The 21,952-nt window shown below is 42.8% G+C and overlaps 1 protein-coding gene across 1 annotated transcript; it reads right to left on the bottom strand.

Annotated features, from left to right (window-relative positions):
- Positions 1-4,362: 4,362 nt before the first annotated feature.
- LOC104164741 (solute carrier family 2, facilitated glucose transporter member 11-like) lies at positions 4,363-13,315 on the bottom strand. The gene is made up of 11 exons (XM_009704174.1): positions 13,220-13,315; positions 12,081-12,241; positions 11,437-11,561; positions 10,425-10,554; positions 9,289-9,437; positions 8,309-8,496; positions 7,197-7,307; positions 6,451-6,552; positions 6,027-6,102; positions 5,568-5,695; positions 4,363-4,569 (listed from the first exon to the last, which is right to left on the bottom strand). Exons 1-11 carry the CDS (start codon positions 13,313-13,315, stop codon positions 4,363-4,365), a joined length of 1,473 nt encoding a protein of 490 aa, XP_009702476.1.
- Between the last annotated feature and the right edge of the window lie 8,637 nt (positions 13,316-21,952).

Below are 21,952 nucleotides of genomic sequence, written 5' to 3'. Positions count from 1 at the left end.
ACGGCTGAACCAACTGCGTGTTCCTGTTGTGTGAGGAGTCAGACGGTGCCACCATCTTCCCTTCAGGGGAGCAGAGTGTTTCTTCACCTCTCTGACCGGCAGCTTAGGCAGTGTGTGTTTCCCTCCTCTCTGGTCTACTACAGAGATAACCCACTCAGTATTGCAGCTGAGCTTTAATGCCTCTTCTTGCATGCTGTAAGATTTTCAATTACTTGAAGTGATTTGAACCATTTCCCAGTTGCAGGATATGAAGTATCTGAATATTGGCATATTGGGTCCTCACTAACACCCAGTTCTTTACAGAGGGTCACGCTCTTTCCAGAACCACTCAGAAACCTCACTCTTACCTCTCTGTAACAATGGAGATGGCCTACTGTGTGCCGGAGCGGGATGCTCATTCTGTTCTGGCTTGAGAATTGATTTTAAGAAGTACTTTTCACCTTAAAAAAATTGATTTTGGATCAGCTAAAGACTTGATTGTTTACAAACAGTGTGAGTTAATTCTTACTTCCTTCAGGCTTCTATGTATTACGTGTAACATTTTGTACCACACTGAATACAACAGAGTTCACTCTCTACTACAAAAATGTAGCTGTCTATGGTTAGTGCTGAAAGGGCAAGCGGGAAGGGGTTACGGTTCTGAAGGCAACAGAAGCTTCACTCAGGAGCACGGAGGGAACACTGACACTCTTCCTGCAGTTTGCTTTTCACGTTACAGCGACTGACAACAGCCCCACGCTGTCTCCTGGGCCATGTGCCCTGCAGCACAGGGCGAGCTTGCTGAGTCACGCCTTGACCTTTCTCCTGCTGGATGTCCAGCATTGAAACGCTCTCTTTCCAAACTCTCTGCCCAGATGTCTTATTGCACGTCAGTACAGTGAAATAATTCAAGCTGGATTCTTCTTTCCACCATTTTCATTGTTCCTGAAATCTTCATCACGTTCGCATCACCTGTGGTCGTGTATTTCATTCCTTCCCCTCTCAGCACAGACTCCTCAAATGTTACCACTTCCTCTTCTAAAACACCCCAGAATCTACCTTTCTCTTCAATTACTACTGCAAAAATCCCTGTCTGTAATTAGGTTTTCTCTTCCTTCTTCCAAATTCCTCTTCTCAATCTCCAGTCATTTCAGCACTGGCCACTGCCCTCCCCTCAGCCAAAGATTTTGCGGTCACAGAGAAGACTGCAGCCAGATTGTCCAGCTAGCTGTCCCCTGTCCTCTCTTACCACCACCACCACCCACTTTATCTTCTAGGAGCAGACCAGAACGGTGTCCAGCAGACGATCCCAGAGCTGTCAGTCGCAAATAGCAGTTGTACACAAACGCATAAGAACTGAGCAAGTGTGCAGTGATGCTTTCCCTGTGCATCTTCCAGGCTGCAGTGATGCACAACCCTGGGACTTTGTCAGTCAGGGTGGTGTCTTTATATTTGCTCCTTCCATGCATTTACTGAGATCCGCTTTGAACTCATAAACTTTTGTTGTTCCCAGCTCCTGTGGCGGAAAGGTCTAACGAGATACTTGAAAAATCCAGTGTTACTTCTTGCTTTCTGTCAGGACACACTGAAAGCTACTTTTGAAATAATTACCCCTCTCTTTTGCTGTTTCTCTCATTTTACCTTTATTTTCCTTTTAACTTCTGTTTCCTGTATCTAATTTGAATGTCATATCCCTCTTTCCAGACCTTTTCATGCTCTACTGTCCCTTGCAAGTCCATTTTTTTTTTTCTTTTCCCTCTCAAAGGGCTTCTGCCAGACTAAGAGCAAACGATTTTGTTAGACTCGGACAGCAGGGTTCAGGCACCATAGAGTGGGGCCATGGGCAGGCAGCAGATGAGCCTGCATGAACTACAGGGGAAGGGAGGATTTGTTCTTTGAGCTGAGGATGGGAAGCTTGGCTGCTGGAAGGAAGGACACACAGGGCAGCTATGGGTCTCTTTGGAGGGGTTTTTAAACACTCTGTCTGTGGCCAGATTTTAACATCTAGTTGATCAGTCAGTCCCTGCAGAGCCCTGTTCCTCTTCCTCCTGTTATCTGTGTTTCTCCTAGAATACTCATACCGCGGTCTCATTTCCACCTGGCCTCACACTTCTGTTCAGTGCTGTAATACGGAAAAAGCAAGACTTAAATGGCTTGTATGGTTCTTACTGATTTTCCTAAAGAAGAGGACAGGAAGAGTCTTTCCACCTACGATTTGAATGCTACAGGAAATGTGCTTATTCCAGATACAGTACTTAGCTCACCCAATACCCTTGGCTTAGAGGGAGTTTGTTTTCAAAGATGTCATGTGTTGCACTTGTGTGATCCTGGGAATCAAACAGATACACTGCAGATTCACAAGTTCTTCTTTAACCTTTATTCCCAATCCATGCTAGTTTATGGTTTACCATGCTTTCTCTCTTGCAGATGGTATTTACTTGCAGATGGTATTTACTAGTAGGAGGGAAGAAGGGAAGAAGTCAGGCATGTACATCATCCTGTAGAAAGACATGTATAAGGAAATGAGTTTTTAGTGTCTTGTAAGATACTAAAAACTTTGTCACTGGGAACCAGTAAGGTTGAGAAAGACCAGACAAAATAAAGACTTTTAAAATAATCAAGGTCTTACCTAATCCTTTCTTTTCAAAAGACTTTAAATGTTTCTCCTTTTTCTTTTCCCTGCATTTTTGACCAGAATAAGGAATGTATGTTGGTTCTTTGGAATTGTGCAATCCATGACCTCTGGCCTTGAAACTATAAACTTTGTCTAGCTTTTTTTGTAATATGATGATTGTCGTAGGAAGAATGGCTGTGTTGGGGAAGTCCACTGCTCTTGGTATTAGCTCTTGGCACAGCTACTAATATTGTTAGAGGACGGTGTGAAGATAAAATTGCAGGAGCCTTAGTGCTGCGAAAGAAATCACCGCTCAATATTCAGGTCCTTTTGCAAATTTTATTGTGCAGCATCTGCAACAGTCAGTAACGAAGACCTCATTTCCAGAACAAGACAGACACAGCATTCCTTGACCCCAACAACACACTCCCAGAATATAGTCTCTCCTCTGTCCCTGACTCTTCAATCAATGAAAACCAAATCCAGGCATGATCAGCAGGATGTGTTTTCCTAGTCACTGCTTTTTAATTTCCTTTTCAGTAAACTGCAAAGCATGAAGAAGAGCAAGAGCGTGTCACATCATATAGCAATGAATACAAAAAGTGGAGCCCTTTTTAGTATGTTTTATAATGAAAATGTGGAGTATTCAGAGACCTGGAAAGAGAAGCAAACACTCAGACATACAGATTGGGTTCTCTGGGAGAGGCACCACTCTCTTTTGTCTCATCAGTACCAGTTACTCTGGGGAACTCAATCCCATTGAAACCCAGTGTTCCTTCTCTCTGATATGAAATAACTCCAGGCTGAAGACATACTACATAGTCATTGCTAATGAAGAAGGAGAACCTGCCCACTGTGGATTAGCCCACTTATGATTTTCTGTAGCTCTGCTTTCTTCGCTCATGCTTTCTTTTCGGGCTGACATATCCCTGTCTGTCCCAATAGAAGAATCTCCAAAATCTAGGCAATGTACATGATTACCAAGCAAGAGGTTTGGCTTGAGATGGCGGGTTATGCTTGCATCCTTCTCTAGCATAGTGTCTCTTTTACACCAGGACCTTATACCTCCTTTACCACCTCTTTTCTTCAGACATAGCAGTGACTCCACCCCCCCAGGTCACAGAAGTGTAGTCAGAAGCTCTTCAAGAAAGTCCTAGTTGCCCCTATACCATGTACTTGCTCTCAAGTCTAATTGTAAGAGGGGCAAACATTGCATACTGATTCTGTCTACTGATAGGCAAGGTACTCATCTTCCACTGGATTAAAGAGCTAAACACTTCTTTTCATCTGGACTGAAGCTCCTTCTCTGGGGAAGCTCAACAGCACTGACTTGTTAATAGGAGCAGGTGATTTCAACATGAAAGCTCTGTCTTTTCTCTCAGTTGCACAAGTATGCTGTACATCTGAACTTTCCACACTCACTTCCTCCAATAACTGTGGAGTCCTGGTTTTGGTAAGAAAAATAGTAGATCCTGTGTTTTCAGTTTACACAGCTGCTAACTTGCAGGGGCTGACAAAGATCTTATTTCTTTATACACGGTGTTTAATTTTTTTCTGCAGAGGATTTAATTCAGCTCATATTTCAGCAGTTGGAGAGAACCACCAAGTTCATCCTGCACCCTGCACTACAGGCGATTATTTTTAAAATACACATTTGTGCTGTTTGTGGAGCAATGGATTCTCTCTTGCTTAGTGAGGCTTCTGGGCTCTACAGTAAATACTGGTAAGTAAATAGTAAAAGAGAAAAATACGGAGTGGAGAGTTCGTTATTAAAGTCTAGTAACAGTCATCACTGAGCATTTACTCTGCTGTAGGGCTGTCTGTCTCTTCTTTCCACGGTAGTTCAGGCAGTTGAACTCCTCCATGACCTGCAGCATGGTCTTTCCTTTGGTCTCTGGCATCACCAGGAAGACAAAGATAGCCATGGACAGACAGTATGTCAGGAAAATGATGAAACAGAAGCTACCAAGACCTTCCTATAGGAAAAGAAAGAGACAAAATGTGTTCATGTAAATTGATCTAGATTTCTTTCTCTTAGGATATGGAGTTTCTGGTTTTGTATTTACTAAAAAACTTGGTCAGGGACTCAGCTGATGTAAATATTGCTTGCTGCCACATGGGGAATGGCATCGAGTAGTAAGATGAACTAATTCTCCTTTCCTGTTTTAAGAAGGAAAGTTGAATGCTCAGCAGAGATTGAATGTCATTGCTTGACAATTCAGAGAAGTGCCCGTGTTCCACATTAACCCCAAAGGGGATGCCCATACGGGACAAGGCGGGGGGAGAAGGGAACCCCTCATGACATTGAGATGATGTCTGGTCAGGGACTCAGCTGATGTAAATATTGCTTGCTGCCACATGGGGAATGGCATCGAGTAGTAAGATGAACTAATTCTCCTTTCCTGTTTTAAGAAGGAAAGTTGAATGCTCAGCAGAGATTGAATGTCATTGCTCGACAATTCAGAGAAGTGCTGAGCTTCAGTTACTCTTCCTTTCTGCTCCGTCCTTCTCAGTCAGTGCTAGATTGGGGAAGGTACGTAGTGAGTTAGCTCTGTCCCTCCTTGCACAGTCCGAAACTGCAAAGGCTTTAGTTTCCTGCTACTGACTAGTGCTGGGTGAGATCTCTGGGACTGCCCATGTTCCACATTAACCCCAAAGGGGATGCCCATACAGGACAAGGCAGGGGAAGAAGGGAACCCCTCATGACATTGAAATGATGTCTGACAGCGTTGGTGCCTCTGTCACCGCTTCTGTGTTTGCCAGCGTTGCACTCTAACTGTGTGTAGAGCTAGCAGCATTTTGTGATTTTGCTATGCCTTCACTAGATATCTGGGTAAAAAGAAAGAGGCCATTGGAATTGCAATTAGTTTGGGCTCTGTCCTTTGCATGAAATGTTGAAAAAGAGAAGTATGCTCTGGGTTCAAGAAGGGCCTAACCTCCTCTGAACTAAAATAAAACACCCTACTTTGCTTACCACAATGAAAGGGAACAAAAGTCCAAGGATGAAGAGTTGGATCCAGTTTGTAGCACCATTAAAAACATAAGCAGCTGGTCTGTATGACTGAATAAATATTTCTGTGGGCAAAGGGCATAATACTCCAGCTGAAAAAAATGTTAGAGAAAAAAGGAAGTTTAGAAACTTTGCAAGATGCTTCTGTAACTCACACTTCATATTGCCACATAAGTTAATGGTTTTAACTGACCTGGAAGTGTTTGAGGTGCTGCTTGGCTCTTCAGGAGGAAGGCATGTAGGAATGCAATATGAAATGAAGTTTTACCTCCCACCACAGTATGGAGGGGAACATCTACCCTTGTGCTCAATCAGGAGTAGGGATTCATGCTAACTGTGGAACAGCTATGCCTGGGACCTCTCCTAAAGGCTGCGGTGAGGAAGGAACGGGCATATGAAACCATTCCAGTAGAAAATACCAACCTGGCCCAATGCCAAAGCTCATGATGAAAATAAAGATGAGTGCAACAGAGCAGTATGGTACCCAGGAAAAGGAATCCTATGGTAGGAAATGAAAAGCAAATCAAATCAGAAGTTATGATTTTATTTATCCAGCTCCATTAGAAACATTCATCACTGCTAAGTATGTCAATGTTAAACATACATCTGTTTACTCTACTTCCAGAAGCTTCACAAGGAGATAGTCTTTGTGGTGATCATGGTTATATAAAGCTATTGGCTTTAATCTGCATGTACACGGCTGGGAACAGACCTCTGTTAGTATGATGGTTAGCTCCAAAAATACTTCTACTCCCACTAAAAAGTAATTTGGGGGAGGGAAATAGTAATGATATCTGCCATACAATAAAACATGGGACACATATCTAATGCGTAAGTGGGGTCTTACCTGTAGTGAAAGCGTGACTGTGAGGAGCCCTAACGTCAAGGCCATAACAGTGTAGCTTTTCCACAGCAGTGTCTTCCTCCCTGCACGCTCAATTAGGAAACCCTGCAACCAGAGGGACATGCTGTCAGCTCCAAAGGGCAGACCTCAAAGGCAGACACTGGTGAACTGCTCTGCTAGCTGCCTTCACTGGCCAGGCAGGGGATCTCTGAAGAGTTGGGGACTGGGATGTGGTACCTCTGGGAGGGTGAGGAAAGGTATCTGGGGGGACTGAGCAGGACCAGGACTTGCAGGGAGCGGGCGAAGGTGGGGAGGTGTAGGGCTGCAGGGAGCATTGCCCGAGCAGAGGAGACCTGAGGTGGCACTCTGCAGGCAAAGGACAGCCAAGGAGGACAGCAAAGTGGAAATGCTTGCACTGTTAATTGCTGTGAATCCTAAAGCCATGAGTCCTGCCAACAAGTGGTCACAGGGACTGTCATCTCCCCTTCCTATGGGGGGAACTGCGATTCCCAAAGGTGGCTCAAGCTGGGTCATGATTTTGAGGGAAAGACTCTCCTGTCCTCCCATAAATTGAATATAAATGCCCATGTTTGCAGGGTGTGTGGAGATGATTTTGTGTGATCAGTGCAAAGTACTGTGTTTGATTTGTTGCAGAAGTTTGATTCCTGAAGCTCCATTTACAGTAGTTCTAAAGATTGAAATGAACCACGCATTACAGCAGAATGAAATTCAGCTGAAGATCCACTTACACACAAAACTGTGGTGAGGATCTCAGTGATCCCAACTCCCAGGGAGACATAGCGGGTTTGAGCCGGGGGAATTCCAGCCTTTATAAAGACACTGTATGCATAAAAGTAAACCTGGAAAGAATAGAAATTTGTGAAGGCTGTACCCATGTGGTCATGTTTACACTAGCTTCTGTCTTCAGGCCTTAACAAAAGCTTTTAGCACTGCCTTTGTCTTATGTTACAGGTTGTAATTTTATCTGACATCTTTCACATGTTCTAGTGTCTCAGGTACTTTGGATGAGGAGCATATAGAAATGTGGATGGTTCATACTAAGCAAATGGTTTAAAATATCTTTTAATATCATCTTTAAGCCTTTGCAGTGATTTTGATAGTCACTATTTTTCCAGATGTAAGCACTCCTAAAGCATAAAAAATTCCACTGTTAATATGCTCAATTTCTACTGGCCCTTTGTAGAAGTGGTAGGAAGGGGTCTTATGAACCTTGAAGTCTTTGTGAATTTGCAAAATTAATCTGGATTTTGAAGCTTTTATGCCTTTACTATAAGTTCATTTTATACAATAACTATTCCAATACTCAACACTGTCTACTGAAACAGAGAGATTTCCAGAGAAAAGGTCTGTTAGAGAGTATATAGCAGTAACTGTCACATATATTACTGGGATATTGTAATTGTCTATAATCTGAGAAAGTGCAAAGTTAAAAGGATTTAGAGGGAAACCCAAACACTGTCAGTGTACATTTCAAACCTGACTCAGTTTGCACTGAAACAGCTGAACAATTTTGGGCAGAGCATTCTGGAGTTCAGAGACCCAGAGGAGGTTATACTGTTCTTTACCTGTTCTGTATTTGAGATTTTATTTTATCCTCTTCCATTCTCTTATCCTAACAGGGTAATCCATAGAGATATCTTCAGATGACACTTGCTAAAACACAGTTCTCAACTTATCCCAGGTCCTAAACTTCCATGGGAAATGATTATAATAAACAGTAACAACAGATCCCCTCCTTATAGCCACTGTTGCAGTCAGCATTTTACTACTCATTGCAAAGCTTTCTTTTTGCCAAGAAACTATAAGCAATCTAGAAAGCAGAGAAAAGTAGCACACATACCACATTGATGCCAATTAACTGCATGCATGAGGAGACAAGGAAGAGAGTGATGAGCTGCCAACGGACACCTTTGTCACGAAAAAGATCACAAACACTCTTAGCCTTCTCCCCACGGATGGCTTCTCGCTCTGCCATCATGTCATCTATTTCGGCCATATGGTCACCATCTCCCCAGAGCTGCTTCACAGCTGGAAGGAGAGGAAGAGAGAAGATGACTCCTGGTCCAAGCTCACCAGCAGAGAAATTAATGCAGAGTGTCTTATTTGAGCTTCAGGTTCTTTGCTTGTGTGAACTTCCTAGAGATCTGTGTTCAGATTAGACACAGATCCAGTTCATTGCTATCTATTTTAACCCATAAATCTTAATCACAACCTCACCTTTGGCCAATAGCTGCTTACAGCGTTTCAGTGTAAATCACATCTAAATTCTTACCAATCCTTCCTCGAATACTCTCCTGCTAAAAGTGCAGTTCTAGTGCACACACCAAAACACGGACAAGGAAAAATGACTCCTACATTAAAAAATAAGACTATATCCAAAGAGTTCTCTCTTTTGATAGTTAAAACCCCACAATGGCTGTTTCTCTGTTTATGTCAGTAGTTGCTGTTAGGGTTACTGAAGAACTGGAATGCTTACAGGATGTGGCATGACAGTAAAGGGCACCCCTTTTTTACACAGAGCCATAAGGTACCGTATCCACCCCGTGCCTGTTCAGGGCAGAATCTGTATTGATGGAAATACAAGCTCTGTGTGATCACATACCTTGGAGGATCCTGGCAGAGGGTATGGGAAATACTAGTGCCAAGAGAGCACTAATATCAAAACAGAAGAGGCTATCTTTCATTAAAGCCGAAGGTGGTTTCAGAGCCAAAAGACCAAGAGTCTTTTTCCCATCTGTACCTCTCTTCGGGGCTTATGTGGGGCTTTACTGTATTTTCCACTTTTTGCTAAAACGAATGCTTTGTGGCCCATTTCCTTACCTTTGATGCACCCCTCTTTGTCCTTTTTGTCAATAAGCAGGTAGCGAGGAGACTCTGGGAAGAAGGGGAGGGTGAGAAGCTGAACAAGGGCGGGAAGCGCATTGAATGCCATGAGAATGGGCCAGAGAGTATCTACTCCGAGAACTTCTCTGAAACAAAACCAGCAGAGCAAGAAGAGCTGAGCAACCCATGTGTGCTGCCCGTGCGAGCACACGCAGACCCAGGGTGGTCCCTCTGCCCTGCTGCCTGTGTCCTGGTGGCCCTCATCCAGGAGTCTCCAGCATTTCTCACCCCAGAAAAATGAACATCTCAATGGGAGGTGGAAGGGGAGAGCAGAGTGCTGTGGCCTGCAGCACACGAATTACACACTGTTGCCACCTGTTGCTGAGCGGTGAGTGCAGCAAGGCCAACTGCATCCTCCGGCAACAGCTGAGCACCCACAGGGATGAACAGTGTCCCGGCAGGAGCACTGGCGAAAGAACCTGCGGTGGCTGATCCCTCTGGTTCTGATCCAAAGAGTCTCAGGTTACAATTAAGACAGGATCCACGGGTTATCAGCCTGGTACTGACTGCCCTAAATAGCACTCACTGGGTTTCCTGCAGCTTTGAGAATACTTGTGGCCAGAAAGACACGTGCCGTGGGAACAGGACGGACCATCTTTGGCACAGGACAGGCAGAAGGAGCCTGTGCTGAGGGGAATGAATCCACCATAGGTTTCTAGTTTTGCATGTGTGTTTGATGAGGGGGTGTGCCGTTTTGTGTGTATTTCCATGGAAGTTTGGATGGATCTGATATTCCCTGCCCCTTCTGAAAAACTAAAAAGTAAAGGTCAGTTCTTACAAAAGATGGATTTCTTTCAAACCCATTGAAATCTGTTAAAGGTTTTTATTATCTGCATTTTGATCTGTCTTTACTAGGAAGCAACCTCATTCTTCAGGATTAAATATTTTGTATGATTTCTGTTTACCATTCACTTAAGTCAGGAATTTGGGCTGAGCTAATTCAGTCTGGCTGCCTAGAGTACCCTGAAAACATGTCTAAAAATAGTTGCTGATTTGGCTATCCATAGGCTTGCATTGACATATGCATATATTTTAATAACAGAATAAATTAAATAGGTCTCAGATCCCCTTACCTGAGACCCAGCGCAAATCCTACAAATTTTCCAAGGGCAATGGCAGTAGAAGCTGTTATGGTAATCAGCCCGCGGAGGTTCCGTGGGGCACATTCCCCAGCATACATGAAATGGATATTCAGAGCTAAACCTGCAGTGATAAATGACTGTTAGGGCATTTCAAACTCCCATAGGTCTGGTGTTTTGGAGGGGACCATTATGGGGAAAGAATATAGAGTTAGGCTCTTTTTTAACCATGCTGAGTATGTGTCTGCCTGACATGAAGCATGTTCCCAGTACCGTGGCCTTGTGTCTTTGCTAAATATTTCACTAACCAAGCATGGTCCCCTAGGAAATCTGTTCTTCAGAAGACTGGCCTTCTCTTACAATGTTTACTACAGCCACATATACAGGATTGCTGTTGCTCCCTTTAATATTTCAGTGTCTACTCAGGATGCTATCTGTTTTATTTTGTGCTTGAAAGCAAGAAGTTAATAAATGCTATCTATTCCATTTACTCAGTGAATTAATTAAGATTTACCCTCTCTCTTAATTTTTTTTGCTGGTTAGTATTACCTTTATCCAACTGCTCAGGGATCGTAAACACTGACAGAATGTAACCTTCTGAGGCAACTGGAAATTAGAATTGCCCAGCTTGAAAACCATTCTCTTGTGTATAATATGGAAGGCAGTATCAGCCACAATGAGAAGCAGCAGAAACAGCAGAGGTCAGCTTTCTATTGAGTGCGCACACTCCCCTGAAATATTGCATATTTTGGCTTTTTCACAAGTTGGCAGTACTTTTTATATGGATTGGATGTAAAGATAAAAGAATGAGAAATGGAGATGCCACACATGATTAATTTAATTATGTTTGTGCTTTCTTATTTAGTGAAAAATACATTCAGCAATCAGGCCCTCTGCAGAGACTAGTAAAACTCTGTGATCTATATGCTCAGTCTGGTAAATCTTTGTGACCTTCAGTCACTGCTTTCCCAACTATTTAATACCATAGGTAGGAGTGCTAATTTACCTCCACACACTCCAGAAAATAATCTTCCAGCAATGATCATCTCAAAGGATCCACACAGACGGCTGAGTCCCATCAGAGCTGCGCTCAGCAGAGCTGGGATATTGACGAACAGCATGGCCTTCTTCCTGGAATTCATTTAAATTAATGTGAACATAAATATTGTCCACATGTCATTCACAGCCTGACAGAAGTGGCATGAATTGTACCATGGTTAAAGAGTCTGTGCTGGCTTCTGAGATCAGCTGCAGTGAAGTAAATGGGAAATGGGAATGGGAAAACTTTGTCACGGACTGATAAGCTAGTTGAAGCTTTTGATGCCTCTAGTGGAGCCCAAATCTACACTGCAGAGCAAGCTTTGCGAGTGGGTGGTTGTGAAATTCACTTTAAAATGCATGCATTCCTCATGTGATTTCTCTGGACTGGACTGGATTCGCTTTGGAATTTATAAGGGAGAGGGTATGATTTTCTTTGTGAACATTGGCAGATGTTACCATTCTGTTTCTTCACTGAACTGATCCTTCATCTGGAGCAGCTCTGGGCTGCTCACAGTGTCACTTCACAAGCAGTGTTTCTCCCAAGACACAGTCACTTATTTTTGCGGTTGTGGATGTAAACAGAAAGACTAACGTAATCATTATTCCTACCTTCCAAATCTAACAGACAAATATCCAGCAGGCAAGGACCCCAGAAGCCCACCAATGCTGTAAATGGACACAACAAAGGACCACATCAAAGTAATCATCTCTTCACTGGGAGAAGAGCCATATCTCTTCAGCCAGGTCTCACGGATGAAACTTTTGATGTACTTTAACAGAAAAACAGAAAACAATGGACTCAGTCAACATGTTTTTGCATAATTGCACCTCTTTTTTACTTCTCTTACCTACTTACTGGTCTTTTTGATACACTTCTATCGACACCTTGGTTGAAATCTTAGCCCCGGTGAAATCAAAGGGAATTTTGCCACTAACATCCCTGAAGTTAGTGTTTTAGTAACAAAGTGCAATGAATAAATCAATGAATAAATAAATCAAAAATCAACCACTAAGAGAGTGGCAGGTTGGTCTTCTGTTTATGTGCTAAATCCTGATTGTTTTGCTACTCGATCTTCCCCGCCATTCCCACTTGTCTCTCTGTCTCTCTTGTCTACCTGCTGCATGCTGTCTGATGCCTTGGGTGAAATCCAGGTTTGACTTCAACTGACCTCAGTGAGATCAGGATTTGTCCCTTGATGTGGCCCATTGTGGGGTCTCTGTGACCTCCTGTTCATAACCTCCATGGCACTGTCATTCTTGATGAGGGTTCCCAATGTGGTAATAGTATGAGCTGAATGTCCTTGGCACCATGTAGGATGACAAACACATCCTCTAATTTTCCTTTTCCAGCTGCAGGTATCAGTGCTAACCTCAGCTCTAGAGTGACAGTCCTTCCCTGTCCTATTTCACCTTACAGGCAGTCACTTAGACCTAGTGTGTGTGGCCAAGCACATGGTACAAAGGACTCCCTGAGCACTGGAAAGAGAATATCCTGTGAGCCATCCAACTCAGTAAGGGGAAAATGACTGACTTTATAGACATCACTCATCCTCCCCTTTCCCAGTTCTGTCACACCAGACAGAAGATAAAACCTCATGAAACACAAAAGCAATAGCAGCTACTCTTAGAACTAAGAAACCAGAGTAAGTCTAGTTTTGAGAGCAGAAGTGAAGAAGTTAGTGATTGCATATAGGTAGGAGAACATTGAAATCCGTGCTGGTAGCTCAATTTGAGCTATCCATGCTTACCTCGGCAGGAGAATTGATAATGGAGACCTGCAACCCATACTGGAAAGCTCCACCAATGCCCAGGACAAAAGCCAGAAGGAAAAGGTTGTAGCTCATTTTCTGGCAGGAAATAAAAAGAGCAAACAAAGTCGATACAGTTATTCAGGCATGCCCTCAACTGTCCTGTTTTACCTCCAGAACTCTAACAGCTTGAGCAATGTCACGCACCTGCCTCCTCTGAGACCAAGGAGCCAGTGCAGACTGCAATAGAAGACCACAGCTACTAAAGCACAGGACAGTGAGAAATTTGAGGAGAGGCAAAGCTCGTAGCTGTCTCCCAGAACCCAGTTATACACTTCAGTGCTTCTGTCTTCAGCTTTGCCTGTCTTAATCTGCGCTATCATAGGGTAACTAGTTGCGGGAGCATGGTGCAACATGCAAGCATTATGTGCATGATTTCCATCTATGTGTCCTTCCTCCTCCTCCTCCTTTCCCACTTGTTATCTCACCTAAATGAATATTTTGCCCAGTCACTTGGCTGAGACTAGATAAACATGTGGGGATTGAAGGACATTCCTGGTTTCATAGTTTATTCACCCTTTCTTAGAACTACATCTGATAGGAGGCTTAGAATATACCCCCCCCCACCCCCCGACATAGTACTGCACTAGTTGCATATGCTATCCCTCCCACTCCCACTGCTCTCTGTTACTGAGTGTCCTAGTGACAGTCTGTCCAGCAATGATGGTATGATGCTGCACTTCTAGCTCTAGAATGGATCATATTCAAAGGCAATGCTGAATGATGACTGCCAAACATTTACAAGCTGATTTCTAATCAGATGAATGCCATTGCTTGAATGGGCATCAAATTTATGCATGTTGCAACATCGTTGGCTTCAAAGGAGTCAGCTCTGATTAAAGCTGGTATTTGGCACATTCATATATTAAATGACAACAGTCTCCTGTTTGTCAAAGCACTAGGAAGAAATGAGATTCACAGGCTCTACTACTAGATATCCCTACTATCCTTCATGCTACAAAAAGTGCCACACATCAGCATGAAACTCCCCATCAGCAAGAAAATCAGTAAGCCCTATTCTAAGTGCAAATTTCATATCGCACCTGCAGCAAATTTCTTAATCTTATCCCCATTCTGTACTATGCTACCACTGCTTGATTTTTCTGTTTCATGTCTTGGGTGACTTCTCCAGTCTAACAGATTTTAAATTCAGGAAGATTTTTTTAACTTCATATTCATCCTAAAATTGCTTTTTAAAAACATTTTTGTTTTATCTTTTCTCAGTATCTGTTCCTATATTTCCTTGACTGGAAAGGATTGTTTTCCATCCTTTGGTGTTTACATCTTTCAGATACTTTGATTCATAACTCTCTTATTGTAGAAGACTTTTTCAGTCTTCCAGGTCTCCTCCATCTATCAAATCATGTAGCTTTTTTGTTGCTATGCTCAAACTCCCTTGGTTTGTCTTCCCTTGTTATGTATCAGACATTAAATATAAATGTGCTCTTAAATCCAGTTTTCTTTGCTTTTTAAAAAGAATCCCTTGCAAGATATTTGATATCTTTCAGATATGACCTCATACTATTATTTTAACCACATCTGATTCAGATTTACTTTGTTCTCTGCACTTAATTTATGCAACAGGTCTTTTAGAATAGCAGAAAGGAAAAAAATATGTACTGCAAAAGTTCTATTTAGGGGGAAAAAAAAAGATAAACATATACCAACTTGCATGCAAAGGTAGTTATCTCCGCTTGCAGACTAAGTCTTTCCTGACGCTGTCTTTGGTTACTTTGGAAAAAGTCACTCTATATATAGAGAAAGAGGAGCCAGAGATAATATTTTAACACGTCATTTCATTCTTTCTTAGTGTTTACACTCCCTTTGGTTTCTTATGAAGTTCTTGCTATTTGGTTTGTCATTATTGTGTTGGTTACTGATGAAACCGTGGATAATTTTGGTGAGGTGTGCATTCATGCCAGGTCACTAGGGAAGAGAAGCTCCAGCAGCAGCTGACAGACAGTAAGAGCTGCAGGAGATAAGTAAAGGACAATAAAGAAGGCACTGATGGAAGCCGAAGTCCAGGGACTGGCGCAAACTAGAGTGGACTGGCTTGGACTCCCCAAGTCACAAGTTAGGTAATCAGTTATCTCATTTAAAGGAAAAGTTCCTGACTGCTACTTTGACCCTCAACACAGCAAAGCCTTCTGAAGCCTGACTTGACTCAGCCTGACTAAGCCTGTGTATTCAACTCTTGAATTACGGGATCAGCTGACACTTTAAGAGTAATAGTCATTGCCTGAAAGTTCAAGTCTGTGTCCCTATAATATATGGTAGATGCTAGGAAAGTTGAATGTCAGTTTTAAATCCTGACTGTAAAATAAATAAATTACATCTTCACTTATATCCATAATTCTCAAAGGGCCTCTTTATGTAGCAGTCTCCAAGATGGTTCTGTTAAAAGGCTTTTACAAGTTATTCAAACAGCTTAGGGGGAAATTCCTTCCCCTGGTGAGTGGCTGCACTTGGCGGTGCCCCAGCCTAGGATGCTGCGTGTCTTCGGTGTCTGGGTTGGAAGTGAGAGGTGGTTTGTGCATTGTCTGAGGACAGCAGCAGTAACTATTTTTCTTTGGTGTTGATTGTTATTAATCAATCCAACAGTGCACGGTTATTTGATTTGTAAGCAATAATATGAACTATGAGTCTCTGAGGATCATTTTTCCAGATGTATTTTTGCCTAACACTTCACGTGATAAGAAAATTGTCCTGAACAAGTGTCATATATGTTTTCAGTTGAAGGTGTTTTAATTCAGTAACAATTAACCAACTTGTTAAATGCTTCAACTAAAATGTAACCAATTAGATCAATTAAAATGTAACCACCGTTTGTCTTTGCTTAATCAGTCTAAACATACCTGATTTCAGGCCATAGTCAGAAAAAACACTGGAAGTTGGAATTAGTGTTTTCTGACACATGTACTCACAGGACTGGCTCTGAAACTCAGAAAGTCAAGTAATTTCTGAACAAGCATGTTTCATACCGTCAGGTGCAGATGGCCTCCATCCTTCCAGGGCTCTGGGGAACGGCACAACAATACTGATTCATGGGAGTGGCCACAGAGGTGGCCAAGGTGAGGGCCTCTGGACATTGCAGGGCTTCTCCCAGTTTTAACCAATTCTTCTCTGACTTGTACATCCCAGCAGCGTGTGCCAGGCCTCTCTCTCTGCCCAGGCAGTCTCTTCAGTCCATCCCCTGCTTCCCAGCCTGCATCTTCTCTACTGTCTTGTCTTCTTTGCTTCACTTCTGTCTCCTGTCCTTTCTCTGATCCTCACCAAAGGAATGACAAAATATTTTGATACCATCATGATGGTACCAACATTTTTCTGCTTTGACTGTGTGTTTTACTCTTCCAATCCACCCCTCACTGCTCTCTCCAAACTATAGAAATGAAAGGTATCTCTGCAGTTCCCAGCTCCATGGAGTCCTGCTCTTGATTGTCTTGTCTCAAAATCCTGAGTATTTCAAAATCTCTGTGTTGCCCAAGAGCACAGATACCTGCTTTTGCCTGTATCTCTATACAAATGACTTCTAAAACACCAGCAACCACTAATGAACAAAAGTTTAGTTTTATTTTTCCTATGTTATAAATCTTAGCAGTAAAAGATTGTTCTTGCACAGATTCCTCTTCTGAGAAATAGATCTGCTGCTCCACTCATGCCCAGCATGACAGTAATACACTCTGGCAATGTTAGTAGTCTTGTCATTCAAAAATGCTGTATTTTTAAAAAAATGTAATTAAAAAATATACTGAAAGAAACTTTTAACTACTTATTTTGAAAATGTATGTGTTCCTCTTTGCTGCAACCATCAGCAGTGCTCTGACTTTCATACAAACAAAGCCAAAAGAAAAGAGATGGCTTGATTATGATTTTGAAAAGAAACTGGAATAAACTTCACCAGTCAACCCAATGCCTATGAAAGGCAATATTAAATGAGGAGTGTTGCCCTGTTCTGCACAAGGTTAGCTAAAAAGAATCAGTATCATATCTGGGTCTTTTCCAATGTGCTTTTTGGAGACAACAAAAACATGCTGCAGAGAATGTTCTGCTGTGATCTAAATCTCCACATCCAAAATAAGCTACTGCCATAACAGCTCCTCACCACACTCTAACCTTGGCAGAGCGCAGGTGTAAAACCCCACAGGATGCACCAGCAGTGTCCGTGAGAGCAGTACAAACCTGATGAGAGAATTACTTGTGCTTTACATCATGGGACTGGAAGACAACAAACAAGCCATGAAGAAAATCAGTCCAGAATAAATAGTCTGCAAAACAATGTCCAAAAGTCAGTTGTATAATAAGCCACTTAGCAAGTACTAGAAGCTTTCTTCCTAATTTATCTATCACGTGTTTTTATAGTTGAAAATAATTAACTGCTCACTATTGCTCAACAAGTAGGGGTCTGTTTGAAATCACTTAATAACAGAAACAATGGGAGCACCAAGACAAGGTACTGAGAAGTTAATCTGGTGTCTGAAAACAGAACTTAGTCATGTTCATTTCTGTGTTAGACAGCCCAGATTCAGGGACAAGGAAAGAAAGGCTTCTGAGATGGAAGTTACTGTTTGGGTGGAGGAGAAATATAAAAGAAATTCAGAAGAAATTTGCTGAAGCATTGCATGGTGGTGTTTCATGATAAGAGAATAAGGCATCATTCTGTCATTCTCTCATATGGATTCTAAAATGTGTGTTACTTAGCACTAAAAACTGAAAACAGATTATTCAACTTTTGTTGGGATTTATCAGTTCAAGTATATCTTTTCAAGGTGAACCTAAGAACCTAAGAGTAATATATTGTCCCTAACCCTACTTCTCTCTTTGTGTCCCTGCAAGAGAACATAGTCACTGCTGATTTTCCCCCAGATACTATTCTCCTTTCTTCTGCTACAACATGTTGGGCTTGATCTCTTCAGGGCCTTTATAAAAAAATCGCATGGGTCTGAGCTTTGAAGTTCCATTTCTTGAACTCCTCTGAGATTTCTAGGAAGGGATTTCCCTTTGTCTCAGGAAGGAAAAACTCAACATAGAGTGCAGTGCAGTTGCAGACCACAAGGAATCGGACGTAGCAGAAATCTGCTAGACTTTTCTGAGGAGGAGGAAAAAACCAAGACAGTGTTGGTGACATTCTGTATGATGACAAATAGGGCACTAATCCCTGTTCCTGCATGGACTAACTTCACCTGGGGAGTGTTTCTGTGCACCCTGGTGAGGGCCTCATGTGCCTGGATGCAACAGCTCCCCAGCATAGTTTGGGAGATTTGACATAGCAAGAAGGGTGTCTCAAAATGTCTTTTTCTGTCTTTCTGTATGTATATAATTGTATAGAATGGGGGGACACAGTAGGAAGTAAGACAGGATTGGATATTGTGGAGTTCTGCTTCCTTTCGCTTCAGGAATCACCTTAGGGAATGGTGCCAGGGTCTGTGTCATTCTCACAGTTGCGTCCTGATGAGAATAATGCGGCTTACAAAACCTTTCCCTGCAGTTCATTCTAACATGAGAGAGTTTGAATAGTTAGCCAGTCAGTGACATCCCTTCATCATCGTCAGTGAACATCCCTTCCTCGTTGCAGACACACCACCTCGTTGGTTGGTCTCTCTCGGTGTCACCCCCCCCCCCCCCCCCCCCTTGTCAGTTCACACCTATTTTGTGCTTGTGCCTTTAGTTTCCCCATCTGTATGTGAGATCCTGTGACTGGCAAGCTGTGCCCTGATGGTGTCCTTGGACTGGAAGCACTGTCCCATGTCTAAAGACCACTCTGAGCTTGCCAGGGGCCCCTGGCCGGTAGCCTGACATCTCCTGCACAATGTTCTGGGTGGCCCAGGGCCAGGATGGCCTTTGCCAGCCTCCTGCTTGCAAACCCCTCCCAGTGGGACAGCTTTGTGGGTGACAACAAGAGCCCCTGCTCAGGCTTGGCTGTTTGCCAGTTAGTGCAGGGCACCTCAGGCTAGGTTGTGTTTTGCTGGATGAATGTGATCTCATTGACTCTGAGAAGTTAGATAACCCAAAGCGGGGGAGGTCTTTCTGTACCTACTCATTTTCTTTTTACAGAGCCATCTACGAAAGAGAAGTTTTGCCTAGTTTTGCAATAGCTCTAAAATCACAAATTCAGATAGATAAGCTTAGATTTTTCCCTTCCTCAAAGTCTTTTCTTTTAAAACTTCCATACCAGCCTGAGACAGGACGTTCTCCCAGAACAGAAACGAAGCTGAGCTCTCTCCTGTCCCAGTTAGAAGTGGGTACATTTTGCTTGCACTTTCCTTGGCTACACTACTTCCCTGTCTTGTTACTGAGAGCTGAGCTAAGGATTTTTTTTTTCTCTTCCCAGTTATTCTAGTTCTCCAAGTGAGAGAGATTTCCTCTCCCTGCAATAGCACATTTCTTTTATAATCACAATGCCCAGAAATGTAACACTCCTCCTGCTCATTTCCCCGCTTTCTTTAGACAGTACATCCTTTATCAGGTCCTGTATCACAGAGCTCTTCTGTGGCCATCAGCTAAAAGAAAAGGTTTGCTTCTCCCTTCAGGAGCTACCAAACAGTTCTGTGCTCAGAGCTGAGCTGTAGTTACAGGGTGACCTTCCCAAACCTTCCTTAACACTCAGCTTCTGCCCTACTGTCCCAGCCACAGTGGTGGATTGCAGCTGCCAGGAGAGCCATTAGTCTGTCAGCTTTATCCCAAGGACTGTGATGAGTTGGACAAATCATTCTACAAGAACCTGATAGTACTTACACAGCCTTATAAGAATTCAAGTTAAAAAAAATGGTCTGTCAACAATAATAGTAAAATAGTTATTTTTGAACAGTCTCTGCAGCTTGTTCATTCTCTTTGGTAGGTCTTCCTCCGTCTGCCCAAGCCTCTGGTACTCTCCGCAGTGCTCTAAAGGATTATTTAAATCTCCAGAATAGGAATGTGTATTTAGTCATCCATTACATTAGGATAAGACACTTGACTTGGCAGGTGTTTTGCCAGCTGATTTACGTTCTCAAAACAGGGCTGCACGTTCTTTAGCAAGACGGTTCAATTAATTTTGTTGAGAGTACATGACAGTTTGGGGAAATGATTCTGCAAGACCCAGAGCTATCTAAATCCTCTTGAAAGCCAGTACGCTTTGCGGCATAAATTCCCTGTCAAAGCGTCTGGCACAGTTGCCCAGTAGCGCTTGTCTGATTAACTGTGATCAAAGCAGAAGTAAACTACAGCATTTGTCTGACTGTATTGTCCTGGAATCCAATCTAGGACCTGAAAGACAAATCAGACTGTTTCCCTTGGTCCTGCCGGTGACAGGAATGAACCGACCCCACATCCCTCATTATGCCAAGCCCTTTCTTTCTCCGTACTCCAGTCTATGTCCTGGTGACATACAGGCAATCCAGCTGTTGCTGACAAGGGGCTGTACATTGATGCACAGAAGGCTGCAGGCCTGTTCCCTCTCCATAGCCTGGCACAGAGCAAACAGCAACACTTAGAGCACTCAATTTTGTCACCGAAAAGTCATCTCTGGCTTTCATTCCACAGGAGGCAGAGGGCTTTGCTTTTACATATGCCGTGTGACTTTTTTTGCTTCTAAAGTGCACAATACATAATATGTATCACATTATATAATATATTAAAGTACCTATTACCTAATAGGTAATATATCTCTATAGTATGTAGTGTTGCAGGTAAACCTAGTGCTAAGGTGGGCATGGGAGAGCAGGCTGCTGGGGGAGGAATGAGTATCTGATCAAAATGTTCTCAGCTGGTTTTGCGTTGTCACACGCTCTCGCACAGCATTATCCTGCTGTTCTTTAACTCCCCACAGCCTCAGAGGGTGGAGAGAAGAGCCCTTCTGAGGGCAACGGGGGCTGATTATACCAAGGGCTATAACCAGTTTTGTGCTTGGGAGATACTGATCAAGGGATCAACTGAGCTTCACCATAGGTGTTCACAGAGGCATGGTGGAGGAGCCTTTGTACGATGGATTTCGGTCACACCCTGGGAGTACGAAATTAAAACGCAGTTCTTTCTTAATATCTTGGTTAAAAATTAAATAACTCTATGCAGTAGAAGACTCTCCTCTACCCCCGAGAGGCTCCAGCTAAATCCTAATATACTCTTCCCTTGTTAACTACCCGCCATTTAATCAGGACAGGGGAGCTGACAGGCCTTTTGTAATGGGTTTGGCTTAGGTGGTAGTTGCTTATTGTTCTAGAAATGGTTCCCTTTTCCATGTAAGCTACAGAAGATAGCAAGGCAGCAGTAACAGCAATGACAGGCTTGCTTCTGTCTGTGAAATAGAAAGGCACTCCCTGGCAGTGAGAAATGGTGATTCCTCATGAATCCTAGAGATGGGGCCTAGTGGAGATGGAGGCATATTGCATTGCCAGCAATAGCAAAGCTGCTGTTTCACAAAATACCCAGCCTTTAGGAGTAATCATGGTATTTTAACACCCTTTCATCCTGCAGAGTGCAATTTGTGAGAGGCCTGACAGATTTCAGAGTGTTCAGAATAAACTTCCTTTCATCCTGCAGAGTGCAATTTGTGAGGGGCCTGACAGATTTCAGAGTGTTCAAAATAAATCAAACTTTTTTTTTTAATGCCTCTTTGTCCCTACTCAGCTTTTACTACACCTGAACGGAAATATAAACCTGTTCCACATCGCAGAAATACATTGTCTTACGGATGTGTAA

The sequence above is a fragment of the Cariama cristata genome, unplaced genomic scaffold, assembly GCF_000690535.1.
Source record: "Cariama cristata isolate BGI_N322 unplaced genomic scaffold, ASM69053v1 scaffold267, whole genome shotgun sequence".
NCBI lineage: Eukaryota > Metazoa > Chordata > Aves > Cariamiformes > Cariamidae > Cariama > Cariama cristata.
This window is presented reverse-complemented; position numbering and strand designations above follow the sequence as displayed.